General features: G+C 56.9%; 2 protein-coding genes across 6 annotated transcripts; one reads left to right on the top strand and one right to left on the bottom strand.

Moving 5' to 3' along the window:
• The first annotated feature begins 134 nt into the window (after positions 1 to 134).
• Positions 135 to 7663, top strand: SLC22A31 (solute carrier family 22 member 31). 5 transcript variants are annotated; one of them, XM_053916167.2, is made up of 9 exons: positions 135 to 567; positions 2072 to 2175; positions 2272 to 2426; positions 2728 to 2896; positions 3101 to 3246; positions 3343 to 3451; positions 3569 to 3783; positions 4194 to 4305; positions 7569 to 7663. In XM_053916167.2, the coding sequence occupies exons 1-9, from the start codon at positions 190 to 192 to the stop codon at positions 7570 to 7572; spliced, it is 1392 nt and encodes a 463-aa protein (XP_053772142.1). In that variant the 5' UTR covers positions 135 to 189; the 3' UTR covers positions 7573 to 7663. The 5 variants fall into 5 exon arrangements, with proteins under 5 accessions (XP_053772142.1, XP_045047937.2, XP_053772141.1 ...); XM_045192002.3 differs by lacking the exon at positions 7569 to 7663 and adding an exon at positions 4803 to 5284; XM_053916166.2 differs by lacking the exon at positions 7569 to 7663 and adding an exon at positions 4613 to 4784.
• Positions 5934 to 27468, bottom strand: CDH15 (cadherin 15). Its single transcript, XM_024555845.3, has 14 exons — positions 27365 to 27468; positions 20219 to 20377; positions 19873 to 20028; positions 18630 to 18774; positions 12167 to 12327; positions 11183 to 11311; positions 10573 to 10758; positions 9477 to 9730; positions 8653 to 8795; positions 8266 to 8502; positions 7793 to 8032; positions 7535 to 7671; positions 7155 to 7322; positions 5934 to 6134 (listed from the first exon to the last, which is right to left on the bottom strand). Exons 1-14 carry the CDS (start codon positions 27404 to 27406, stop codon positions 5934 to 5936), a joined length of 2358 nt encoding a protein of 785 aa, XP_024411613.1. The 5' UTR covers positions 27407 to 27468.
• Positions 27469 to 27483: the final 15 nt, after the last annotated feature.

Here is a 27483-nt window from a genome sequence, read left to right as displayed (position 1 = left end):
AGCCCCGCCCCAGTCTCGGCTCCTTTAAAGCTTTGCACTAAGGGTCTGCTCCGCCCTCCATAGCCCCGCCCCCGACTCCGCTCCCCCTTAAGCCCACCTGCCAACCCCGCCCATTGGGTTCCGCGTGCAACAACTCTCAGCCCGGCAGATTCCGCCCCCTCAAGTTTCGCCCAGGCACCGAAGCCGCGGATGGAGCCGGAGGTGCGGGTGCTGCGTGCGGCGGGAGGCTTCGGTCGGGCTCGGCGCCTGCTGGCCGCCGCTTCTTGGCTGCCGTGCGTGGCGCTGGGCCTGGCACTGGGCTCCGAGCCGCTGCTCACCGCGCTCCCCGCGCACCACTGCCGGCCGGACCCCTCGCTGCTGCCCCCAGCGCTACGCGCCCTGAGTGGGCCCGCGCTACTCGAAGTCAGCGTGCCACGCCTGGGCCCCACGCGCGCCCGGAGCCCATGTCTACTCCTGCGCTACTCCGAGCCCACGCCCCGCGCCCCCCCGAACGGCACGCGATCCTGCACACGCGGCTGGCACTACGCGCTGCCCTCGGCAGGCCTGCTGCGCAGCCCGGTCACCGAGGTGCGGGAGGACTTGCCTGGGGTCTTCTGCACTCTGCCCCCCACCTCTCTCTCCTTCGTACCCTGCCTTGTTCTGTACCCCCATTCCTCTGCCCCTTGCTCCTCTTCCCCCATTTCTCTGTTCCCCTTCCCCTGGTCCCTCTCTGCTCCCTCTTATCTGTCCCCCTCTGTTTCCCTTCTTTCTCCCCCTTTCCTCTGTCCCCCTTTTCTCTGTCTCCCCTCCTCCACCCTCTTGCCCTTCCGCCCTTGCTCTACTGAGGCTTTCTGATGGTGCAGCTGATACCCAGGTTACCAGGTTGCCTGGCCTAATGGCAGAGTATGAGAGCCAAGGGCTGCCAAGGTGGGCAGGCAGCCTGGGAGAGGAGGAGGAGGAGTTAAGCTGAAGGTATGACCAGCCAGGTAAGCAAGCACCAGTTCACTTCAGTGCCTCGAACATTTTGAGCCACCTGTAGCTTTGGGCTATGTTGAGACTGGTCTCCAAAATAGAAGCCTTTGAATCCAGGGAGTAATATAGTCAGTTCGGTTCGCAAAAGGCAGACTTTCCACCTGTGAGGTGTGTGCAGGTTGGACTACAGGCAGGGACATCCAAGGGAGCAACTCAGGGGTCTGGGTGGGAAGAAATAGGGAGGGGGAAACTGGTACCTTCTGTCCCATCCTCAGCCCCACAGCTGCACCCTCCCCCTCCCTCTCCCCATCCCCACTATTCCAATCTCCGTCCCCACCGCCCTCCCTGGGAGGATGGCCCCAGTGTGGAAACTGGAGCAAGGTTCTACATCCCTGCCAGGCCCGCCTGGGGCCCTCTAACTGGCAGAGCTTCTCTTCTCCCATCCATTCTGTTCCACCACATACCTGCCCTCCTGCTGGTGAGCTGGTTAATCAGTGCCCCACCAGCTTTCACAAGTGGTTGGATTTTAAAATAAAAACTCTGACACAGTGTGACCCCGTCCAGGATGTTATTCTTGTAAAAAAGGCACAGGACCTTGGAAGGCGAGGTGGGGAGGTTTGGCAAAACTGAGTTCAAGGGCCCTTCACCAGGAAAACCAGGTGAGCACAGCCCTGCAGTCTGTTCCCGGAGTTGCTCTTGAAGTGAGCAGAGCAGGGGAGAAGTGAGGGTGAGGGCCTGGGGACCCTGGGCACAGCAGGTAGAAACTACTGTGCCCAGCCAAGGTCCAGGCTCTGAGGGAGAGTGAGGGCTGGAGAAGGATGGGTGAAACTCCATCCAGAGAAAACAGAAACCAGACTTGGGTACTCTGGGGATCCCAGGTCATTACCTGTTGGGGGCTCAGACCAGGAATTGTTTCGATTCCATGTGAAGCCCATGTGAAGAATCAGGAGACCACACAGTGTGACTTTGAGCAGATCCCTTGCCCTCTATGTACCTCAGTTTCCCCTTCTATCTGGGGAGGAATAGGAACAGGATGTCTAAGGCCCCCTTCCAGCCTGACAATCTGGGGACTCCAGCAAGGTGGGGGGACTGGCTGACAGGTGACGGGTGTCCCCTGCAGTGGAACCTCGTGTGTGAGGACGGCTGGAAGGTGCCACTGGAACAGATGAGCCACCTCCTGGGCTGGCTGTTGGGCTGTGTCATCCTGGGCATGGGCTGTGACTGGTGAGGTGCTGCCCCTCCCCTCAAGCCCCTCAGGGTCCTGCTAAGCCCCTGAGCTGTCCTGACCTGCATCCATGTGTGTCCCCCACCGCCCACCAGGTTTGGCCGTCGGGTTGTGTTTTTGGCCTCCCTGGCGCTGGCCACGGGCCTGGGGGCTGGTGAGGCCCTGGCTGCCAGCTTTCCTGCCCTGCTGGCCCTTCGGCTGCTTCACGGGGGGGCTTTGGCAGGGGCCTCTCTAGCCCTCTACGTGGCTCGTGAGTACCATGGGGGATTGGAAAGGGGCACCCACTCAGGCTAGGCCTCTGACCCTGCCGGAGGGGTGTCAGTGGCATGGGAGGACTCTCTGTACTCCTGCTGAGGGCTCTTCTCAAGAAGATGGGTGGGCACTGTTTGTTTTGTGAGCTCTGCTATTTGCAGGCAGGCTCAGGTGCTGGAGTGGGCAGCGAATTGGCCTCAGATGTCCAGCTCCTGGGCAGGTCAACAATTGGTCCCCACAGCCCCGGGCAGAGCAGTCCTCTCCAGGGACTTGGCCTCAGGCCCTGTGTGTCTGCCCAGGCCTGGAGCTGTGTGACCCCCCGCACCGCCTGACGTTCTCCATGGGGGCTGGCCTCTTCTCAGTGGTGGGCACTCTGCTGTTGCCTGGCCTAGCCCTGCTCGCACAGGACTGGCGCCTTCTGCAGGGGCTGAGCGCCCTAGCAACAGGACTCCTGCTGCTCTTTTGGGGGTAAGTGTGGAGGGAGATGGGTCAGTGGCCTCTGTGGAGGCCACATGTTTCACTTCCCTCAACACCTCCATGCAGTCCCAGGCACATGGGCTTGGGACAGGGACATAGAAAGCCACTTGATGTCCTGACCCAGGGTCCAGGGAAAAGGGATCCCTGTCATCCCTGTGGGAAGGACCTGAAGGCATCCTCACCCCACCCCTGCAGATTCCCAGCCCTGTTCCCTGAGTCTCCCTGCTGGCTGCTGGCCACAGGGCAGCTGAGCCAAGCCAGGAAGATCTTGTGGCACTTTGCTGAAGCCAGCGGTGTGGACCCCGAGAACAGCCCCGAGGAGGAAAGCTCCTTGGTTATGGGTAATGCACCAGCCAAGAGAAGGGAGGCGTGGGTGCTGGAGGAAAAGAGGTGTCATCCCCACATATGCACCCCCTCATGTTCTCTCATACCCATAGAGCTGGATGTGCTGTCTGCAGGGAGCCCCCAGCCCCAGCACCACTGGGTCCTGGAGCTCCGGCACACGCGCATCACCTGGAGGAATGGACTCATCCTGGGCTTCAGTTCGTGAGGAGCGGAGGGTGTGGGTGGGCTAAGAGAGGGATTTGTGCCTCGCCACCTGTCAGCGTTCAGTCGCCAGAGTCCCCAGCTCTGGCTGAATCTATAACTTTGCTCTCCTCCTAGGTTGGTCGGTGGGGGCATCAGAGCCAGCTTCCTCCAAAGACTGGCCCCTCGTGAGTCGGCCTTCTACGGGCCCTACTTCCTAGGGGCCGGCCTAGAGGTGGCAGCCACCGTCTTCCTGCTCCTGACAGTGGATCGCTGGGGGCGCCGCCTGGTCCTGCTTCTGAGCACCTTGGTCGTGGGCCTGGCATCCCTGCTGCTTCTCTCAGGGGTCCAGTGTGAGTGTGGGGCCCTGCAGGCATCGTACAGGGTCATCTTATTTGGCTGAGGTCGGCCCCATGGAATGGGGAGGGCCCTGGGATCAGCCCCGTCCTGGGGTCGTAAGAGAGAAGCATGGTGTGTTGGGATGAGGCAGCTGTACCTTTACCTTGTCCATCTTCTCACTGTGCACTCAGGGAAACCAGGGCCCAGAGTTAAGGGGCTAAAAGGATCTACATGCAGGGTCTAGCCAAAAGGGTCTGGTCTAGACAGGGGCAGCCAGGACACCTGACGCCAAACCCAGACAGAGTGCAGGTGCAGGGGCGAAAGGCTGGGCTGGGCAGGCCTAGCAGGACCCCTGTGATATGCCTGAGGGGAGGCCCTGAGCAGCCAGGTGTGGGTGGTGAGGGATCCTTCTCTTTGTCCCCAGACCTGCCGGGCTGGACCCTGCTGTTCCTTTCTGTTCTGGGGCTCCTGGCCTCCCGGGCTGTGTCCATCCTCAGCAGCCTCTTCGGGGCTGAGATCTTCCCCACAGTGATCAGGTGAGCTTCCAGCTGCCCAGCCCCATGGCAGGGCACAGGGCCCACCAGCCCAGCCCTAGAGCCCTTTTGGAATCAGACACCCCCACACCCCTCCCTCCCCAGCGCATGCCCAAGACTTCTCCATTCCATCATGACCAGAGTTCAGATTACCTTTTCCTGGGTGACACGGGGGACACTAGTATAGAAAGGTCTGTACAACAGCTCAGGGATGAAGGGGCAGAAATTGAGACAGCCCCCAGAGAGGGTAGAATTTCAGGGAAAATTTTGTTTTCCAATTTTCTAATGAAAAGGTCAAAACTTGTTCCAGGGCTTTTTCACAAAGTTGTTTTCAGTTTTGTTTTCCTGGCGCCCCAACACCTCTGGCTCTGCTGGGGGCCAGCCCCTCCCCGGCACTGGACCTGCCTCAGAGCACAGCGCCACAGGCCGTGTCCACATATCCATCTGCCTGAGAGGGTGGCCACCAGCCCAGGATGCCCACACTGCACCCTGTTCTGCAGGGGGTCGGGGCTGGGCCTCGTGTTGGCTGCTGAGTTCCTGGGCCAGGCGGCTGCCCCCTTTGCTGACTTGCAAGGCCGGCGGGGCTTCTTCTTGCAACACGTGGTTTTCACCTCTTTCGCCATCCTCGCCCTGTTGTGTGTCCTGCTGTTGCCTGAGAGCCGTGGCCGTGGGCTGCCCCAGTCTCTGGAGGACTCAGACCGCTTGCGCCGGTCACCACTCCTTCGGGGCCACCCCTGCCAGGACCACCTGCCCCTGCTGCCACCCTCCTACTGCCAGGTCCAGACACAGCTGTTTCAGGATGGGTGACGCTGGCTGGACAGACAGACCTCCCCTCAGATGGCCACATGTCAGTGTGGGCAGAGGGGTCTCAGGGAGGAGCTGTGGGGTCAGTGTAAAGGGGGAGTCCCCTGCAGGGCCCCTTGTTCCTGGAGGCCCTGACCCCCCACCATGTGTGAAGAATAAAGGCGTCCATGGAACTTGGCATCCTCCATGGTTCTTCCCTCAGACCTCATCCTGGGGCTGGAGGGGGCTTCCCACTCCAGGCTCCCCCAAGCCAGGGTGCCTGCAGTCCCTCCCACTGTATGGGGGGGGGCAGCCCACTATTGCCACTCTGGCAGGACTGGGTGGAGCAAGGCCCTGCAGGTCATTGTGCAGACCCAGCACTGGAGAGACAGCACAGTTTTAATTCACGTTTGTTGAGAGCTATGTCCTTTCACACAAAGGATAAGATCTGCATGGGGGAGGCAGAGCTGGGATGAGGGTGGCTGACCCCTATCACAGGCGACTCAGAGCAGTGCTGTTGGGCCCTCGGAACAGGAGGGGCACCTCCTTCCCACAGCCCCACCACAGGCTCTGGCCTCTGCCCCTGGGACTCCACACTCCCCTGGGAGAAGCAGGCTGCCCAAAGCCCCCTGGGTGTGGGGCCAGGTGCCCTGCAACCACCTCCACACAGGTCAGCTGGTCCTCCAAGCTACACAGCCAACTGTTGGCATGTCCCTGTGGTCAGGCTGCCCATCCTGGTAAGCGTGTTCACCCTCTCTGTCCAGGTGGCTGTGCCCTCAGCAGGGTGTGTGCAGAAAGCTCTCTTCCCTGTTCTGAGTGGCCATTGCATCCCACCCTTGCTCCAGCCCTCAGAGGGGGCCATACAAGTCAGCCAGACGGGCAAAGCGAGGGCCCCAGCCCTGGAGGCAGCTGTAGTCTTGGTCCTCATCGTCCAGACTGGACAAGATGGAGCTCAGTGTCCCTGCCATGGACCCGTCCCCTTCATAGTCATAGATGAGAGCCGTGTCGTAGGGTGGGACGCTGAGGTCACCGTCTGCAGCCTCCAAGCCCTACAGAGAAGGCCCAGGAGTTCAGGACCCTTGCACATGCAGCCCAGCTGCAGCACAAGGCGAAGTAAACCCAAGGTATGGGACCAGGAAGGGACAGAGGAGGTCTGAGGGTTACCATGGGTTCAAGGAGCAGCCCTGAGTGTGTGGGCACCACTGGGGGTCCGAGTCCCAGGGTTCAGATTTGAAAAGCAGGTTCCTTCTGGGTGGCCTTTCTTCCTGGGGCCCAGCACTCCCAGAAGACTGTGTTCTGCCTGAGGCATCCTAACACCCCATATGGGAGAACAACTGGTTCTGTCTGTTAGAGGTTTGGCAAATGGTCTGTTGCCTCCACCTGTGCTTGTTACCTCATCAATGCACACATCGGCTGCTGTGGGCAGCAGCTGCAGGGTTGCACACCTCTTAACTGGATCTGCACCTGGGCTGCCCCCTGCCAGGCATCTGTCAGGGGCCTTCAAGCCAGGGCACCAAGTATGTGGGTGGGCTTAGCGCCTAGCACGCTACTGAGAAGTGCCTGCATGCTACCCGCTTTGCCCACTCAATTGGATTTTCATGTCCTGGGCATCTCCTGTGTTGACCTCAGTAAGTAACTGACGCTGTGTCCAGAGAAGCTACGATGGATGCTTGGGTTTAGCTGACAGCTGCACTTCTACTGCGGGGGTCATTAGGTTTCCTCTGCCAGTGCTTGGTGGACAATGCTGCAGGCAGGCTCCAACCCACCCCAGCTCAACTAGGTCCACTGCGATCCTGTACAGGGGTCCACCAGCCTCCTCTTCCTGTGGGGCTTTAGTGCCTAGAGCCCTCTGTTCCCTCAGCCTCATTCAGCTCTCAGGGCCTCCGGAGCTTCCTAGAAGCTCAGCCAGGATCCCCAGTAGTGAGCCCACTCCCTGTGACTGCACATGTGTGGGGGTACACAGAGGCACTTATATGTGGTGTGCATGCATGGGTATATGTGTGTGTGCACACATGTGTACATGCATGCACATGTGTGCCCCCTTTCTTCATTGCCCCTGGGGGACCTACATCATTGATGAAATCTGCCATGTCCGCAGGGCCGCTGGGCAGTGTGCGGGACGGTGGGGGGCGCACCCGGCTGAATGGGGCATCGCGGCGCAGTGGTGGCTGTCCCAAAGGGGTGCTCAGGGCTGCCAGCTTGGATGGGTGGCACAGCTGGCTGATGTCATAGGCATCCTGCAGACAAAGAGTATGGACTTAAGCCTGGATTGATAACGGGGTTTCCCTCCCAGGCACCTTCCTGAGATGGCACGGTGGGTTGGGGGAGGGGCAAAGGGTCTAGGGAGGCTCACAACCAAGGCTCCCTGGGATCCTTCCCACAGTTTAACATTCTGAGCCACCACAACCTGGTTCTGCCTTTAGAGGTAGAATCCCACCAGTGCCCTTACCTGGTCCTCCTCCCCACCCCCTTGCTCGTCGTAGTTGAGGATGTTGTCCCTGAGGTCGTCCTGCAGTCCCTGTAGAAGTCCCTTGTCCCATGATGGCTGCCGGAACCGAGTGAGGAGGACCACCAGCAGGGTGAGCACTGGGTTGGAGGACAAGGTGCGGTTGGTGCTAGACGTGGCTGCATGGGGCTGTGGCGGTGGTGGGGAGAGTCCGAAGGCTCCAGGGTCTGAGGGCAGGGGTCTCAGGGCAGGGGCACTCACAGAGCAGCAGGATGACACTGGCCAGCACGATGGCCAGGGCGCCCAGGCTGATGCCCGTGCCCCTTGCCCTCAGCGCAGCAGCCCCCCGTAGGCAGGCACCGTCCTGGCCACAGTGGCACACAGTCACGTTCAGGGGCTGCTCATGCTGCTGGGGTGGCTGCCCCGAGTCCCGGAGCAGCAGGCTGAGGTGGTGCAGCCCTTCCCGGACCTGGTGCCGCAACCGCAGGCGAGCGTGGCTCACTGTGGAGGGTGCCAAGGTCAGCAGGGCCCTCCTGGGCTGGCCATGCCCCCGCCGTGCCCCATGGGGATCATGAGGTGCTGGGCCTCTTGCCCATCTGTCCACTAAGTGTAATAACTAATCCCCACCCCCATCCCCTGAGGGTGTGCTGAAGTGGGAACCCGCAGGACTGTGTCTTGAGTGTCCCCCAGGTCCCAGGTCTGCACCCCCGCAGTTGGGGAGGGGTGGAGCTCACTGTTAATCTGGCTGAGGCTCCAGTTCCGCTCCAGCTCTGGAAACCTGGGGCTCAGCAGGAAGTGGAAGGGGGCCCCATGGGGGGGCAGGTCCTCATCTGTGGCACCCAGGAGAAGGCCAGAGCCCTGGTCTGGCTCACTGCACAGGCTTCCAGATGGTGGGGACAGCTCAGGGGCATGGTCATTGACCTCCAGGATCTCAATGGACAGGGTCCCGGTGGCTGTGCGGGGTGGGGAGGCTGCAGAGAGGAGGCCTGGTGGGCACTTGACCCTGCCAGAGCCCACCACTCACCCTGTAACTCTGGTCAGTGGAGGGCCTGGCTCTCAGCCCCTGGGCCAGCGGCAGGGACTCCCGGTCTGGACCAGAGAAACGTGGAGCCCAGGCTCACCATCGTCGTGGGCCAGGATGATGGCCCTGTACCAGCCATCCTTGAGGAAGGGGGATGCCGGGCTGAGCACACGCTGTGTCTGGACCCAGCCCGTGGCTCCATCCACTTGCAGCCAGTCCTCCGGGTCATAATCCTTGGAGTAGCTGTCAGCCGAGGCAGGGGAAGGGAACAGAATGGCTCTGAGCCCCATGGGACCTCCTAGAGCTGTGGTTACGTACAGACATGCATACATGCATCCCTCATACACATACACCACACACACACACACGCGCGCACGCGAGCCTTTGGGGCCTTCCTCAGGTCTTTTCCATCCCAATCCACAGATCAGAAAACTGAGGCTCAGAAAGGCAGGTGAGCTGATGAGGGCTCTGTGGCAACCAAGTGACACAACACAGCATTGCACTGGTAGGATTCAACCCACAGCACGGCACCATGGGGACAGACACAGACGCCCAGGGCCAGGGCTGGGGGTGAAACCCAAGGGCCAGTCCCGTGGGAACACGCTTGCCAGAATGGACAGGGCTGGACACCCACAGGCTGGTCAGAATAGACTGTGGCGGTGTCAGTATGTGCCAACCGGAGCCCAGTCCTGCACATGGAACAAGATCACACCAATATTTGCACTCATGGGACCTGAGACCCCCTGAACCATCAGGGACACATACAGGCAGATGAGCCCTCCACCCTTGGACCAAGGTCCCGACAGGACCCCCCAGGGCACACAGGCTGGGGTGCTCTCAGCTGTGCTCCTGGTCCTGGCAGGGAAATGGGGGAATGGTGCTATCAGCTCCCTCTGCCTCAGCCCCAGGGCCCCCGGAGGGCACCTGAGCCTCTGCAGATGCTGTGTGTCTGGGTCTCTGGCAAGGAAGGTGGCCACGGGAGTTCCTGGGGCCGCTCCCTCAGCCAGGCTGGTCCTCAGGGGGTTCTCCTGGAACACGGGAGCCTCATTGACATCCTGCACCTGGACGCTGACTCGGGCCTGGTCCCTCTGCGCCCTCGGGGCAGCCGCTAGCAGGGGTGCCTCGTTCTGCACCACCACTTTGAGGTCATACTGGTCACAACTCTCATAGTCGAGGGGCTGTGGGGAGGAAGCAGAGCTGAGAGCTTGCTCAGGACCCTGGCTCCCCCGCATTTGGGCACCTGGAGGCAGGTACGGGTGGGAGAAGGTCTCTATGTGGTGCTGCCACCCCTGGATCTGTCCTTGGAGCCCCCACTGTGCTTTTCCTTTACAGCCTTGGAAAAAATAAAAATGCAGGACAAAAAAGGCACAAAGAATAATGTATAAATGATAAATGACAATCATCACTCAAAACAAGTTTGTTGGGTGTTGTGTGGTTAGTTTTATGTCCTTTGGCTGGGCAGTCTTCCCCAGCGACTCACACAAACACTCATCTGGGTGTTGCCAGAAGGCAGTTGGTAGCTGTGGTTAAATTAGCTTCTACCATCTGGGTGTGCCTCATCCACAGCTGAAAGTCTGTGAGAGCGGAACCGAGATCTCTGAGGAAGACAGGATTCTGCGGGATTCTGCCGGAGACTGCAGCACCAGTTCTGAGGCGCCAGTGCACCCTACAGATCTCAGATTGCCCAGCCAGCCCCTGCAGTCGTATGAGTTGATTTCTTGCAATAAGTATTTTCATGTCTAAATATATCTATGTCTTTACATATGTGAACATATATATGTGTGCACGCATGTCTTTCCTACTGTTTCATATCTGACGCAGGTACCATCTGCGTTCATGCACAACCACACACATAAAGTGGCTGCATGCTGTAAGAAACACCTAGGCTTGTGGGGCGGCCCTGTCGCCCTGTGGGCAGCGTGGTCTGAGCTTTCAGCACCAGGGTTTACCAAGGATCCAAACACTGTCCCAGGGCATGAGGAGAGGCACCCCAGCTGGGGGCACTGTGCACCCCATTCACCTTCACCACGGACAGCACGCCTTCATTGGTCTTGGGGTCTGTACGGATAGCGAAATGCCCATCAGGGTCGCCCTCCAGGATGGTGAACCTGGCCGCCCAGTTTGGGGAACCTGGCAGGTCCTTGTCTTCCACCTCCAGCCGTCCCACGTCGATGCCACTCATGGTCTCTGGGGCCTCCATGAAGAACTGTGGGAGTCCACCCCTGTTACCTGCCAGGGTCATCAGGGGTGGGGACACCTCCCTTTGCCCCTCCTGGCTAATAGCTGCCCACCCACTGGAGACCTCCCAAGTGTGTTTGTTTCTAGAGTCACTAACCCCCCCCCCCCAGGGGCCCCACGAGCCCTCTCCATGGGTTCAGCTGCACATGGACTTGGAGGAGACACAGAGGGATCCTGGGCTGCTTCTCCTATGGTCCCTCTCCTGGCTCCTCCTGGCGATTTACTGCTCATGGGTGCAGCTTCTGTTGCCCCAGTCAGGTCTCTACACTACCTGTGCAGGACTCCTGATCCAAAGCACCCAGCCTCATGCCCTCCACAAAGCCCTGGCCCCACTGGGCCTGGGAGGGAAGGGCTGTAGAGTGGGGGCTGGTGGGGTGGGGCAGTGGTGGCACCTCTTCCCTGCTGAACCCAGGGGCGTTGTCATTGACATCCTTGAGGGTGATGATGGCGGAGGCGGTGGTGGTCAGGCCATCTCCAGACATGTCTGCCACTTGCAGGGTCAGATTGTACACGGCAACCACCTGGGGGTGGTAACAGGGGTTGGGGGACAGGATGGTCACAGAGCCAGGCAAGGAGCAGGCCGCTTGCAGATTCAGCCCATGCAGGAGGGCCGTGTGGCTGGCAGAGACCCCCAGACCCTGCCTGGCCCCAAGCTCTGGGGCTATGTGTGCTGCCTGGCCTCTCAGGGTCTGATGGCACCGCTCTCAACTCTAGACTCTGCCCTAGCCTAGGAGTGGGCAAGAAGTCAGTTACCAAGTCAGACAAGCATCTACAGAGCACCAACTGCATGCGGGATGCCAAGGGGCCCCGACAAGCTGGGTCCCTGCCATAGCAGAGAGAAGGGGGTGGATGAAGTTCACCTAACACAGTAAGTGATTGGGCAGAGCCACACAGGTGGCTGTGGGGAAACCTAGAAGGGCTTTCTGGACATGTGACACAGAAGCCCAGCAGTGAGGGCAGCAGCAGTCCTGACAGAGGGAGGCCATCGCTCCAGAGCATGAGGGGCCACTGTGGGGCACAAGGGGTGACAAGCCCGACTGCTTCATAGGCAATGGGTGCTCTTGGCGGGAAAAACACTGAGGCTATGTCAGGGCCAGGCACGGCACTGAGAGCCATTCATGCCTCTCTCCACCTAACCCCACAACTACCTGGCAGGCAGGTGCCCAGAGCCGGGAGCCACCATGGGCATTTGCAGCAACTGGGCCCCCTCCACTGGAGGGGAGGGAGAGTCTGGCTGAGCAAGCCTGGGTCAGAGGGCCAACTCCACATGAGCTGCCCCTGTCCACCCAAGCATCAGCAAGGTGGGCAAAGATTGGTCAAATGTGACTCTGGCTTCCCTGTCGCCAGCTCTCAAAGCAGAGCAGCAGTGGCCTCACCTCGCGATCCAGACCCACTTGCACCGTGCGTATCTCCCCCGTGTGCTCATCGATGCTGAAGAGCTGCGGGCTGCTCTGCTCCAGGATGGAGTACCGCAGGGCTGCATTGTCTGTTTCTGGGTCGTCAGCGTCTGTGGCCTCGGCTTTGGTCACAAAGGTGCCTGGGAAGGATGAGAACTTGTGAATAAGACATCCATGGGTGCTAACTCCTAAGTTCCATTCGTCTGTGGCCCACCATGCCAAGTCCAGGCCCCCCGTCAGGCCTGTGCAAACTTGAATGCCCAAGCCTTTTGCCTGTGTTATTTGTAGGGGAGGCAGCAGGAGTGTATGATATCTGTTTGGTCAAGAGCAGATACCTGTGTTTCCCACAAAATACTGAGGCAGCCCAGCAGGGGCTGAGAGCACTGCGTCAGACCAGGCAGCCAGCAGGAGAACCTGGGTCTGGCCCTGAACCCCAGCTGCTTGGCAGACAGAGGGTGTGCCGGCACACCCAGCAGGCGCTGTCCTCAGCCCCACCTACAGAGAGAAGTGGTGCCCAGGGCTGGAACTCTGCTCTGGGGCAAACAAGCCACCAAATCTCAGGAAGGAGTAGGGGCTAGGCACAGGCCAGGAGGCTCCGCAATGCCTGTCCCCACACTCATTTTCCATCCGTGAGATTTAGGCCTGACCTCTATACTCCCCAAGCCCAGGTGTACTCCATAGGCCAGATTAACATAAAGGAAAAAAATACCTACATACGTACGTACATGTGTACATACTTACGTACATACATAGGGGAGAAGTGAAAGTTCTACCATATAGTAGAAAGCCAACTGAAAAAAAGGCTTCAATGTGAGAAATGCAACTGAAAAAATGATGGAATTAGAAAAACACCATTTCACAGCTGTCTAAATAACAACGGATTCAGGCGAGAACCATAAGTGGATGCTAAAACTGGTGGCTGGAAGTTTGAGGGATAGCCGGATACTCGCACAGTCTCAAAGTATCTTCCACAAGCCACCTATCAGTTACAAAGGTAAAACCAGAAAAATCACAGTGGAGAAGCCTAGACATGCCCTTCACTAGGCGGATCAGGAATGGGATGTGTGTGCCTCCTGATATGACCAAGGAGGACACTGCATCACTTCTGTGGGCATCCCACCAAAAACGTGAAGCTCAAATCCAATCACACACACCCACATTCAGAGCCAATCTTCAAAATCACTGCTTAAATGCTCCAGGATGTCAGCGTTGTGATTAAGGAGGTGGAAGACTTGTATGATGGAAACTACAAAACATCGCCGAAAGAATGTAAAGAGGACAAATAAGTGGGAATGCATCTCGTGGTCTGGAAGATGCAAATGCCCATGGCGGCTCCCGGCTCTGGGCACCTGCCTGCCAGGTAGTTGTGGGGTTAGGTGGAGAGAGGCATGAATGGCTCTCAGTGCCGTGCCTGGCCCTGACACAGCCTCAGTATTTTTCCCGCCAAGAGCACCCATTGCCTATGAAGCAGTCGGGCTTGTCACCCCTTGTGCCCCACAGCGGCCCCTTATGCTCTAGAGCGATGGCCACCCTCTGTCACCCTCTGTGGGTTGGAAGACTTAATATTGCTGAGATGTCAGTACTGCACAAAGTGGTCTACAGATTCAATGCACCCCCATCAGAATCCCACGGTGCCCTGACCAGCGTGTCCCAGTTAGTTGGGATGGTCCTGAAAAGCGAGAGGTCACCAGTTCATTTCCTGGTCAGGGCACATGCCTAGGTTGCAGGTCTCACGTGAGAGGCAACCAGTCAATGTTTCTCAGATAGATGTTTCTCTCTCTTTTCCCCTCCCTGTCCCTCTCACTAAAAATAATCAATCAATCAATGAATCAATTACCTTTTTAAAATCCCAGGGGCTTTTTTTTTTTTGGCATACACAGAGAAACCATTCTAGTATTCATATGGACTCTCAGGGAAACCCAAATAGCCAAAGCAATCTTGAAAAAGAAGAACAAAATTGGAGGGCTCACAGTTCTGACTTTAAAACTTACTCCGACGTACAGTAACTAATACAGTGTGGTACTGCCGTGAAGACTGACATACAGACCAGTGGACTAGAATAGAGATCCCAGGAATAAATCCTCACACATATGGTCAAGTGATTTTTGATAAGGGAGAAATGACCATTCAAAGGGGAAAGGACAGTCTTCAACGAACAGTGCTGGGAAAACTGGATACCCACATGCAAAAGAATGACTTGGACTCATAATTTTCTTTTTTTTCTTTTTAAGTTTTTATTCATTTATTTTTAGAGAGAGGGGAAGGGAGGGAGAAAGAGAGGGAGAAGCATCAATATGTGGCTGCCTCTTATGTACCCCCACTGGGGACCCAGCGCACAACCCAGGCATGTGCCCTAACTGGGAATTGAACTAGCAACCCTTTGGTTTGCAGGCTGGCACTCAATCCAATGAGCCACACCAGCCAGGGCTGGACTCATAATTTTCTAATACCATATATGAAAACTAACTCAAAATGAATCAAAGACCTAAATGTAAGACCTAAAACTATAAAACTCTTAGAAGATAACACAGGGGGAGAGCTTCATGACACTGGATTTGGCAATAACTTCTTAGATATGATACCAAAGGCATGGCCACAAAAGAAAAAAGAAACAAATTGGACTTCATAAAAATTAAAGTTTTGCTCATCAAAAGACAATATTGAGTGAAAACACAACCACAGAATGGAAGAAAATATTTGCAATCATATGTCTGATAAGGATTACTAACCAAAATACATAAAAAATGCCTAAAAACTCAACAACAAATACAGAACCCAACTCAAAAACTAGCAAAAACTTGAATAGACATGTCTCCAAGGAAAATATGCAAAAGGTCAAAAACACATGAAAAGCTGCTCAACATCACTAATCATTGGGGAAATGTAAATAAAAACTACCATGAGTTACCACCTCACATCCACAAGGATGGCCACTGTCCAAAGAGCAGAAAATGAATGTCTGCAGGGATGTGGAGAATCTGGAACCTTTGTGCCTGTAGGTGGGACTGTAGGTGGGGCTTCCACAGAGGGCAGCCACTCTGGAGAACAGTATTCAAAAAGTAAAAAACAGAACTACCACATGACCCAGCAATTCCACTTCTGGGGATATACCCAAAGAATTGAAAGCCAGGTCTCTAAGACATATTTGTACATCCATGTTCACAGCAGCATTACTCACAAGAGCTAACACATGGAAGCAATCCAAGTCTCCATCAATAGATGAGTGGACAAGCAAAATGTGGTTTCTAAACACAATGGAATATTATTCATCCTTTTAAAAGGAAAGAAATTCTGCTTTGGCTGGTGTGGCTCAGTCGGCTGGAGCATCCTGTGGACCAAAATGTTGAGGGTTCGGTTCCCAGTCACAGCACGTGCCTAGGTTTCAGGTTTGGTTCCAGTCAGGGTGCATGCCAAAGGCAACCGATTGATGTTTCTCTCTCACATCAACGTTTCTCTCCCTCTCTCCCCACCCCCCACTTACCCTCTCCCTGAAAATCAATAAGTATGTCCTCAGGTGAGGATAAAAAAAAAGGAAGGAAATTCTACAACATGGATGAACATTATGGTAAGTGAAATAAGCCAGACAGAAAAAGACAAATACTGTATGATTCCACTCACATTAAGCACCTTGTCAATTCATAGAGACAGAAAGTAGAGTGGTGGTTGCCAGGGGCTAGGGGAGGAGGAGATGGGACATCCATGTTCCATGGGGACAGAGGTTCAGTCCGGAAAGATGAGAAGAGCTATGGAGACGGACGGTGGTAACGTTTGTACAACAGGATGAATGTGATTAATATGGCTGAACCCTGCACTTAAAAATGATTAGGATATATGGGGTAAAAATGGGCACAACTGTAATTGAACAACAATAAAAAGGAAGATTAGGATAGTAAATTCTATGTTATGTGTCTTTTACCACCATAACACATTTTTTAAAAAGCCAGTGTCATGAAAACCTAACAGCTAAGGAATGTTCCAGACAGAGACGGAATGAGGAGGCCCCAGTGCCTGGAGGTGGAAAGAGATCATCAGCCCCGCCTGGATGAGAGCAAGTGGGTGATCCACGAAATAGTCCTTATGTTGAGTTCGTCAGATTGGTGAGGGCACAAGGCAACCTGATAAACAGGAATCCAGGATGTGACCGGCCTCTACGAGGACAGTGGGACAGGTAGAGGCTTTCCCCTTCGGTGGAGAAAGGCGGGAAGAGAGAAGTGAAACTGGTCAAACTCTCAAAGGCTGAGGGCGGGTTAACTGACAGCTCACAGTCCTTGGAGCCCCGACCCTGGGCATCTGTGCCCTTTTGTCCGTCCCTTCCCACAGACCCCTATTAAGTGTCCATGAGAAAGATGGCACAGGAGGAGGCCCAGGAGGGCATCTGTGGCTTGGGCCTACAGGTCTGCCTGGGTTGGGGCAAGCAGGAGGACTGGAGAAGCCAAGGGGTGTTCCGTACGATTCACAATTACAGGGTGATGATGGGGTTGTGGTGGAGAAAAGGACCTTGCCCTGAGCAGGAGGAGAAGTGTGCCCCCGGGGGAGGGGCAGGAACCCTGAACAAGCCCCATTCCAGAGGCTCGGGTACACAGGGCCCACATAGAACTGAGACCCCTACCCCCATCAGTGGATGCAGGAACAGAGGTGAGGCTGGCCCAGCTACAAATGACGCCTGCCTGCTACCTGCCTTCCCAAAGCGGGGCCATCCCCCCAGTTCCTGGGCATTCACTATTTATGTCCATCTCTGCTGTTCTTTTACACACTGAAGAGCAAGAGGAAAATCAGATTCATCCACAAAGATCAAGTAGCCATCAGAACCAGAGCTATAGTTAACCAGATACGGGTTTTTACCCAACAGAACACTGAAAGAACTAAGATCAGTGTGTGCGAGGCTCTGATGGAAAAGGTGGGTGACATAAACGAACAGATGGCGAACTCGGAGGACAGATGGGGACTACAAGAAGAGGCAGGGTTTTCTTTTGCTATAAAAGGCATTATTGGGCTCACTGAAATGGGCTCACCGAATAACGTTTGTAGATGAGATATTAATAAATGTCAATATTAACTTCCTGATTTTGATTATTATACTGTGGCTAATTAGAATGTATACACTGAAGGCATCAGGTCTACAGCCAGCACCCAAGGGAGGAAGGAAGAAAGAAGGAAGGAAAGAAGGAGAAAGAAAGGAGGAAGGAAAGGAGGAGGAAGGGAGGAAGGATAGAAGGACAAAGGAAGAAGGAGGAAGGAAGGAAGGAGGGAGGGGGAAGGAAGGAGGAAGGAAGGATGGAAGGAAGGGGGAAGGGAAGAAGGGAGAAAGGGAGGAAGAAAGGAGGAAGGACAGAAGGAAGGAGGAAGGATGGACAGAAGGGAGGTAGGGAGGGAAGAAGGAAGGAGGAAGGAAGGGAGGGAGGGAGGAAGGAAGGAAAGGTTGAAGCAAACATGATACATATCACATCTCTGTGAAGGGTGTACAGGAATTCTTGGCAACTTTCCTGTGAGTATGAAATGTCATCAAAATAAAAAGTTAACAGTAGAAAAAGTATCATTTTAAGTCAGGAAAAACAGAAAAATGGGATAAAATAAAATAAACATGACAAAGTGGGGCACACCTCTGCCACAGCTGATGCTCTCCTGTCTGAAGCACATGACTTGCTTGGGATGACCAGTCCCCTGGGAGCAGGAGGGAAAAGGAGGGGATCACTCTCTGGAATGAAATCTGTCTGCCTTGGAAAAGACTCGGACAAGTAACTCTGTTTTGTAGAGACTCATAAAGGACAGAGGGTTGTGTTTTGTTTGTGATCAAAATGTAGAATTAAGAAGCAACAAGCCCTGGCTGGGTAGCTCAGTTGGCATCATCTCGATATGCCAAAGTTGCAGGTTTGATCCCCGGTCAGGGCACATACCAGAAACAACCAGTGCATGCATAAATAAGTGGAACAACAAATTGGTGTTTCCTCTCTCTCTTCTCCCACTCCTTCTCTCTTTAAATTAAAAAAAAAAAAAAGGCAACAAGAGGGCATGACTGCTGGGGTTACCTTTTTGGGGGAAGAAAATGTTCTGAAACTAGATAAGGTGTTGGTGGCATAACACTGTGAATGTAGTAAATGCCTCTGAAGTGTTCATTTCAAAATAGTTAATCTTACGTTAAGTGAATTTCACCTCAATTTAAAGAAGCAGCAGCTGCCAGAGCTTTGCAACCCTTAAATCCTCTCATTGCACTTTGGAAGACTTGGGGGTTTGAAATTTATATTGAAATAAGAAGTAACTTGAGTTGACTTGTGGAAATTCCATCTGTACTAGAAACTGTTTACTTATTTTCAGACTTTTTGAAGGACCTCTTAGATTCTTGCCAAAGGGAAATCCTGGACTTCTGACCTACCGAGGGCCGCTCTGCAGTAGTCCCCCTCCTCTGCGGGAATAGTTGGGCCGGGTGGCCAGGCTCCCACCTCACCTGGCACAGCACCCTCCAGCACTTGGCCAGTAAACACCTCTTGCCGGAAGACAGGCCTGTTGTCGTTCTGATCCACGACCACAATCTCTAGATCCGTGGGCTCCTCCAGGGTGGATCCTCCCAGGTCCAGAGCAAAGGCCCTTAGCTAGTCAAGCAGAGAGCAAGCACCAGTACTGTGATCGCCAAATTTCCATGGTTCCCATGAGGGCCATGCAAAAAGGACAGCAAGTGCAGACCTCGTGTCTGCTGAAAACACCAAACTGGGGCCAGGCATGTGCTACAGCAGGTGGAACTTCCCCTGAAGAGGAGACTGCTTTCTCAACGCAGGCAGGGTGACCACCATGTTTCCCCTCTTGCCTTGGCCACCAGGAAGCTCACAGCTAAGTGTGACTAAAGTAATGCTCTCACTAGGATTCCTGGTCTCTCCCTTTTTCTGTACAGTTTTGGCTGCTCTTGAAGTTTATTTTAATTCCTCTGTGCACATGAAATTTTTAATTAAACAACTTCTTATCCTTCTGGAGCATGGCCATGATGTAATTTGCAGGTTAAGACATGCTCTCTAAAAATTTTTTGTGTAAGGAAACTGAGAGCTGTTCTTATAGGTGGAAGGAAGAGTCAGGGCACACAAAGGCAAAGGCAGAGGCCCCTTCCCCAAGGACAGGCCAGGACCGGGGCAGAGGCAGATTTCTCTGCAGGGGACCCAGATGAGGTTCCTGGCCCCCCTCTTCAGCCTCTTGCTTACCTGGATCCTTATCTCCCTCTCCACTGCCTTTTCTCTCAGATCTCACATTCTCAACCCTTCAAGGCGTGGGTAGGTGATGCCTTTCAGGGGGTGCTCCCCACAAGCCGCCCCCCTACCATGAATCAAGGGGCCCCACAGATTTGGCAATTCTGTGGGATTCTTCCAACATCCTGTCCCCACCAAATGTAGCCAGGTGGGGAGAGAACTGGCTGTGGGTGAAGAGGGGTCACCAGCATGCAGCGGTGCTTTCCTGGGAAGGTGGTGCCTGCCCTTGCTGCAGGCTGCCCAGTCCTCGGGTCAGAACCAGGCCGTTCCTCCACGGGGCCTCGGTTTGCTTCTTTGTTAAATGGCAATATAACAACTGCTTCCTTGGGTTGCAGGTCCTAGTCCCAAATTCCCACCCCTGCTTCCCCAACTAAGTGTACCAGATCTTGTCAGAGAAGCAATTTGGCCTAACGTTCCCACAGGGAAATTGGAGCCAAGTGAGGGGAGGGGCCCTACCCTAAAGCGGTCTGTCTTCTCCCGGTCCAGCGTGGCGTTCAGGAACACCTTGCCTGTGAACTTGTCAATGGAGAACACGCCCCGGGGCTCCTCGTCCACGCCAGGCCCCTGGATGCTGTAGATGACTCCACCCAACTGCTGCTTGTCAGACTTGATCTGTCGTGGCAGGAAATGGGCTGGGGGAGGGGTCCCCAAGGGAAAGGTCCCTCCCTTCTCTGCAGCCTCAGTCCCTTCCCCAGCTCAGCCTTGTGCCTCCAACAGTGTCCCAGCCCTAAAGCACACATCTTCAGGGACCCGCCAGGAACCACCAGCCCCCGCTCTGCCCACTCTAGCTGCCCGCCCTTACCTGCACCAGCGGGTAGGGGAGGCGCTTGTGATTCTCTGACACGCTGATGGGGGGGATGACCCAGGCTCTCCGAACTCGGCCCAGCGCAGGCACCAGGCGCCAGGGGAACAGGGTGCTGGGCATCTTCAGCCCTGGAACCTCCAGGGAAAGGCCCAGGCTCTGCAACAAAGATGCGAACAGCGGTCACACAGCTCAGGCCCTCAGTGAGCCCCAGGAGCAGGCAGCGCTGAGAGCTGCTCCCCCTCAGTGGTGGGTGAGTGAACTACTCCCCACTCTGGAGGGCAAGGGGCACCTTGCTCCACATCAGAACCCTGAGCACACTGCCCTGGGAGGCCCCAGCAGCCACACCCCCAAGCCTGTGCCCCCCAAAGCTCAGGTCTGTCTCTCACCCTCCCCTGCGAGGCCCAGAGTCCAGGGACCAGGAATTGTCACAGGCCCTGGGTGACTGGGGAAAGCTGATCATGCTGTACCCCCATCTCATCTTCCTGAGGGACAAGTATTTCTCTGCCACGTGGCCCAGGGGAGGCTCAGGGACCAGGCCTGGGAGGCCTGGTACACAGGGTGGGGTGGGGGGGTAAGAACTTGGGACTGGGAGAGGAGGCCTTACAGGGAGCAAGTGATGAGTAATGAGAACAACATCTGGCCCAGCTGGGGCCCCTCCCCAGGGATGACCCTTGTGAAGAATGTGGATGATGGGGTTGGGGATGGCGGGCAAGGGAGGCGGGGCCTGGGAACACTCCTGCTCCCCACCCCCACATGGCTGGATCTGTGAGAGGTGGAGGTGTGGTGGCTCCTGGCTTCAGGGGGGGGTGGGGCAGTTGGGGGTGACACATGGCCACCCCAGGCCTCCTCTCTGCTTGGATTTTTGAGGATTGGCTGGGGTCTACTAGACCAATGCTTTGGTCAGTAGAGGCCCAGAGACAGGAAGGGGCCATCTGAGGGGCTAGAGTGCCCCCACCTCCCCTGCCAGCCTGTGCTGTTTTTTTCAGAACTGTGGAACCAGGTGCCATTTTCACACCAATACCTTCATTCCAGCACCTCGAGCATGCTCCTCTCTCCTAATCCAAACGGCTGGTGCGATGCCATCACTCAAGCTGCAGAGCCCAGTCTGTGGGGCTGCAGAGGAGGTCGGGAGCACTCTACCCCAGGCTGAGGGGCACCCAGACAACTGGGCAGGTCAGGCTGGGAGAGGGGCCAAAACTCTCCCCAGACCCACTGCCAACTCTGTCACCACAGGTAGCCCCGCCCTACTGCTTGGATGGGGAAACGAAGGTCCAAGAGAAAGGGCCCGTCCTGTGAGTTGAGGGCAGAGCTGGCAGCAGTCCCATGAACACACCCCGTGTTTCCCAGGTGGCCCTGGCTTGCACCTGAGGCCTCCGCACTGGCTCCTCAACCAGCTGCTGGCTGGCCTGAGTGTGGGCTCCGGCCAGGAGGTCCTGGGGGCCCTGGTGCTCCTCAGCTCATGCGTGAGGCCCACGCTGGTGCAGCTCTTGGACAGGCTGTGAGGGGTGCACTTCTCACATTCCCCTGTAGCTAAACCCAGTTAAGACCCAGCAAGTGACTGAGCCCCCTTTCCCTACCACAGGCCCTAATAGCCCTTATCCTGGTCAGGCCAGGCTCTGTGCCCCTAGGGACGGGCCTAGGAGCTGTCTGTCTCCAGGACCCTGGGCCCTTCTGAAGGGCTCTTTTCTAGCCAAGATAGACCAGGTGGCTCCTAGGGCCCTCCAAGCCCCTCAACCCCCCTCACCAGATACCTGGTCCTGCTGACTTCCACTTTCTCTCCCAACCCTGGAGTGCATAGAGGGGCAGCATGGGAAGGGGTGGGTTGGTGGCCTCAGAGAGTGGGGGCAGTGTGTGGTGAGTGGGGAGTGCTTGGTGGGGGGCAGAAGGCTATTGTGCTGTGTACTCCTCTTGCTTTCACTCTTTTCCATTGCCTCCCCTCTGGCCCAGGGCTTGTTCTCTGGGCCCAGGGCAGGGCACAGTGGGTCCTCAGACAGCTTGTTGACAGAATGGCAGTAATATCCAAACTAAAGCTGACGACCTCTCCCATGGTCCCAGGCCACCTCCCCAGTTTTGGAGTCCTCCTTCCACTGCCTCACCTGAAATGCCAGGGGCATGTTCCCTGCAGGGCCTTGAGTCCAGGTAGCAGAAACCCAGTTTATAGAATGAACCGGGCAGCTGGCCAGGCCCCCGAGCTCCCTGCTGCCTGACAGATGGCAGCCCTGGCCTCTGAGCCTGCTTGGGGCTTCTCGCTAAAACCACCCAAGCATTGGCCTGGTGTTTCCCACCCAGTGGAGACCTCCCCTGCCTTTGTCGCCGTGCTAGTGAAGACAACGTCTCTTTTCTGAGTGTCTGTGGGCAGCACCAAGCTCACATCCTTCCTCGCCCCTTGCCTTTCCCTCCCTTTGCCCCTCCTCTTCCCCAGATCCCCTCTCAGCCCCTAGGAATGGTGTTAATCACCTCACTCACAGCTCCCCAGAGCGAGGCTCAGAGAGGCTGAGCCACCATTTGCTCAAGGCCACAAAGCCAGGACACAGCAGAGCTGAGAGCCACAGGGAACCTCCCTTACTCAGAGGGGCAGGCTCGGAGAGAAGCCCAGCTCTCACAGCAGTGCCTGCCCTGCCCTGACTGCAGCATGGGGTGGGCACAGCCCATTGGTGCTCCTTGACCTCAGACTCATAGGGGGGCACTGGGGGACACACTCTGTCCTGTACAGCTGCTGCCACACCTGGGCTGGCCCACACGCTAGCCCCCCTCCCTGCCCCTCCAGTGCACCACAGAGCCTCGGTCTTGTTCCTTTCCTGCCAGTGGCCTCTACTGACGCTCCGGGATGCCCATCAGCTTGGCATGGGGGCAGTGTGGTGGAGGCAGAGCCTGGGAGTCCTGAGCCCCAGTCTCTCCATGGTCCAAGTTCATGAGGTCAGCAGAAGCTACAGAGCCTTGGCAGGGACCCTTGCCCAGATCAGAGGCTGTGGTGGGTGGGGTGGCTGGGCTGGGCTCCAGATGTCAGGAGGACTTCTCAGTTTGCCCTTTGTCCTCCCACCATCCTGTTCTCAGAGATGTGGCTGGCTGCAGGGAAGGAGCCACCTGGGGATCGTGGGACAAAGCCACCTCACACAGAACCCCAGCATGCAGTCAACACCCTTAAGTGACATGCGCTCGCACATGCCATCCACCTTGCTGTCCCCCATGCCAAGCCAGAACCAACGGGCATGATGGACCCACCACCCTCAAGTGGACCTAATGACATTCCCATGGACACCCTTGGTCTGCCCTTAACCAAGAACCTGAGGGAATATGCTGGAGCCCTAGAGACGCCAGGACCCCTCACTGGGGTCCGCCCCAGCACTGGCACCCAACCCAGGGGATGCCAAGTAGTGGAGCTCCCATGACGTACAGAGATAGCACTTGCTATGGACAGGCTGAGTGGCAAGGGTCTTACAAACACCCCTGCAGAGGCTGGAATGGTGTTGCCCTACCAGACCCGGGCAAGGGCCCTGGGCCTGTAAGCAGCTGGCCACCCACTGCCCTGATGTTCCTCTGGGCCCGGGACATTCCCATCCCATAGGACTGGTGACCGTGCCTCCCCACTAGTCAGGCAGTGTGGGCAGCGCTGTAGGACAGAGGCACTTCGCACAGGCCAGGATTCCAAAAGCTGGCTAATGCAAGGATCACGGGGGAAGTGTGGCCACTAAAGTAGGGATTCCGTGAGTGTACCCCAGACCTACTGAATTAGGACACGCAGGTGGTCCCGAACCCCGCATGATTTTTGGAAACATTGGGGAAACTGGGCAGCCACTGGGCTGAAAGGTGGAACTTCAGGGTCACACAGCCTTGATGTGGCTCTGGCCCCAGAAGCAAGTCCCTCCACATCTCAGGGGCTCTGCGTGTGGGCTGACACCAGGGCCTACAGCGAGGGCCAGACAGAGCACAAGGCGAGCGCTGGGTAAGGATCTCTCTGCCAACACCATTTCCGCCCAGAGGGATTGGAGACAAAGTGTCCAGTCTGCCCATGGGCCTGGGGCAGCCCCCCGGGGCTCTCCGCTTCTCTCCATCAGCCCAGGTGGATTCAGAACCAGGAGTTATAAGGCACAGCCCCTCTCCCAGGAGCCTGGGAAGAAAGCTGGGCTTGTAGCTGGATGCTCACTGCCTTAGGAAGAGATGCTAGTGGAAAGAGATGCCAGAGAAGCTGGGCGGAAAGTAAGGAGAAACCCTGCCCCCTTCCCCTCTTGGCACAGGGGCTCCTAGAGGACCCTGGTGAAAGGCGAGTGGGGGCCTGGGCTTGGGTAGGGTGTTTGCTGGTTGGGGTCCACCTCCCCAGAGCCCTGTCTGTGGCTGTACATCGTGGGTGGCTAAAGAGGAGCAAGCATTTTCTATTCCACCCCCTCCTGGTGTAGTGGGCAAACCTAAGAAAATGCGGATGCAGCAGCAGCTTGGGGAAGGGGTTCTGGGTACAGGGGCATCCCTCCAACAGTGTCGAGGCCCTGGGTTTTCCAGATTCTAAGAACCATGGGGGGAGGTGTAGGGCAGAGGGGAATAAAGGGGAGAAAAAACGGGACAACTGTAATAGCAGAATCAATAAAATATATATATATATATTTAAAAAAAGAACCAGGCAGGAGGCCTCTAGCCTGGTGGAGCCTGGGCTTGGGGAGAGGCCAGGTGCTGAGGAGGGCAAGAATCCCTGTTTTGGATGCCCCACAAGCTTCTGGGGCTTGAGCCCCTTCCCCCAAGGCTGGAATCCAGGCCATTCCATTCCTGGATGGCCTGGCGAGCATCAGGCATGCTAGGAACGGACCCAGCTGCCGGCCTGGCCCAGAGCAGCCCCCGAGCTCCCCTCCAGCTGCTGTAGCCTTCAGGAAAGGAGTGAGGACTGCCAGGCAAAGGGCTGTGGGAAGGGCAGCTCTTTCCTCTGCCTGCTCCCCCTGCTGTGACAAACTGTCACCGTGATGTAGCCATCCTGGAGAGCCAGTGGTCAAGGAGCTGACTTGCCCCTCTGCCTTGGTTACCATTACCACCCCCGCCCGTCCTGGAGGAGTGGCTGTATCTGCTGTGGCTGCCATCTTGTTCTAGGCACTTTGCTGCATGGCCCCCTGGGGGTCTTCACACTTTGCAAAGCCCCCAGGAGTGTGGCTGAGGCCCCATCTTCCTTCCAGAAACTATGTGGCCCACTGGGCAGATGCAGGTATGGGGTCCCTCCCAGCAGGGCATGCGTCTGCCCTACCTCATCCATGCTACATCCCAGTCCTTCTGCCATCCCTGGTAGGGTGGGGGCCCACAGTAAACTCAGCTACTGGAGACACCGTGGGCAGAGGGAGGGGGTAAAGGTCAGTTCTGAAAGTATACACTCTAAGCCTCCTGTTTGAGGTTTTAGGGGACACAGGCAGGGGAGGGTTGTGGCTCATCCAAGGCAATGGGTCTGTGCTGTCTGGTCTCCAGCCCCAACCCCCTACCCCCCAGCCTCAGGGGCCCACCCCAGACAGCCCTGCTGGGCTGGGGGGGCTGGCCTGCCTTGGGGGTTCATGGAGATGGAGGAAAGAGTGTCCGAGGGCGGCCACAGGATGTACATGGCTGGACAGGAGAGGAGTAAGGTCTGAAAGCTGAGCTGGGTTGGGGAGGGGTGGCCAGTCCCAACTTCGTCTCACAATGGAACTAATTTGAGTGCTGAGTGCGGGAACTTGAGCAGCCAGGAGCCCACTGGCTGGTCCCTCACCCTGACCTGAATCCCACAGCCGTCTGGAGAGGGTCATTCTACAGTACTCTGGGGGAGGGGGGAGGGATTTGAGAGGCTTCTACTCCCCTCCCCTGAAGTAGAGTGAGAGGTGGTCAGCCCCTAACCCAGAGGACTGGCTCCGCAGGAATGTGCCTGCAATATCGGATGGGGTGCTGGGGCAGAAACGCTGACCCCAGGTCAAGTAGAAGGGAGATTGGGAGGTGCTGAGGCATCTGGGCCCTGAGGCGGTGGTCTCCTGGCAGAGGGCTGGAAGGACATGGGCTGTGGGCAGCCAGGCTGTGCTGGGCTGAGGTGATTATCGCTGTGCTAAGCCAGGTGGACATGGCAGCTGAGGCCTAGGCACCGGGACCCTGTCTCTGAGGGGGCTGGGGGAGGGAACAAAGGCAGGGGAGGAGGTGGCTGGAGCTGGGCTGCTAGGTGCCCTGAGGGGCCAGCTGCTATAGAGGGTCTGGCTGGCGGCACCTGGTCAGCTGCCAGGGCTGAAACTTGAGCTGGCCAACCAGAGCTGGGAGGTCTGTGGGAATTAGGGGAACTCAGGAAGCCCCTGTGGTGGGTGCCGTGAAGCCGGACTCTCCTCATCAGCTTCTGGCACTGTTTCATGGGCCTAGAACTATAACAGCAACCGGTGATTCCACATTGACCACCGCCGGGCCCTGGCCTCTGGCCTGCAGCCTGCGACCCTGGCTCAGAACAGTCCTCTGAAAGCAGGAGGCCACTGAGGGCACCTGCTCCATCCTGGGCACAGCCTGGTGCCTGCCTCACAGCCTAGGGCATGAGGAGATGGGGTGCCCATGGTAGGGAGGAAGGGGTAGGCAGCCTGTGCTTCCTTGTACCTACCCTGTTCCCATGCTGGGGAGGCTGGAGGACCAGCAGGGCTGTGGAGGGTGGTGCTTTTGTGCTGGACCTGGCCTCCCTGGGCACAGGTAGGCCCAAGGGAGAGTGAGTTCCTGGAGGGTGCAGTGTGCAGCTGCCCCAGCTGGCAGGGCTTGCAGAGCGGGGCTCAGACTTCCCCCCAAACTAGCGACCAACTCAGCAGAGTCCCTACAGAAATTTGGCCTCCCAGCACCTTCAGCTGGGGTTGCTCTTGCCGCTCCCCCTTCCCCCTGCCCTCCACCATAAGGCTGGGGCTAAGGGGCCCACCTCAGAGGGAGGGGCTGGCTGTCCTGCCAGGTGATCTCCTGGCAGTCCCCAGCTTGGCTCCCCGTCCATTCCAGGCGGAGGAAGTAACACTCGCCTCTGGACCCTCTCACTCCCAGGCTCTGGACAATGCTGCCTCACCCAGGATTCTCAGCTCACCGGGCCCCCAAAGGCAGCCAGGGCCAGTAGTGCCAGGGAGGCCGGGTCACTACTACCCTAAGAGGCTGTCGGGCACTGTAGGAGGGCAGGGACCCCGCGTGGCGCCCATGCCTTACCTGGGCCAGCAGCCCGAGGGCGAGGAGGAGCCCGGTGTCCATGGGGCGACGGGACGAGGGACTGCCTGCGGGCAGAGCTGCGCCTCCGGCTCCGACAGAACCCCACTGAGTGACAGCAC

Source organism: Desmodus rotundus, chromosome 12 (genome assembly GCF_022682495.2).
Source record: "Desmodus rotundus isolate HL8 chromosome 12, HLdesRot8A.1, whole genome shotgun sequence".
In the NCBI taxonomy this organism is placed as follows: Eukaryota; Metazoa; Chordata; class Mammalia; order Chiroptera; family Phyllostomidae; genus Desmodus; species Desmodus rotundus.
This window is presented reverse-complemented; position numbering and strand designations above follow the sequence as displayed.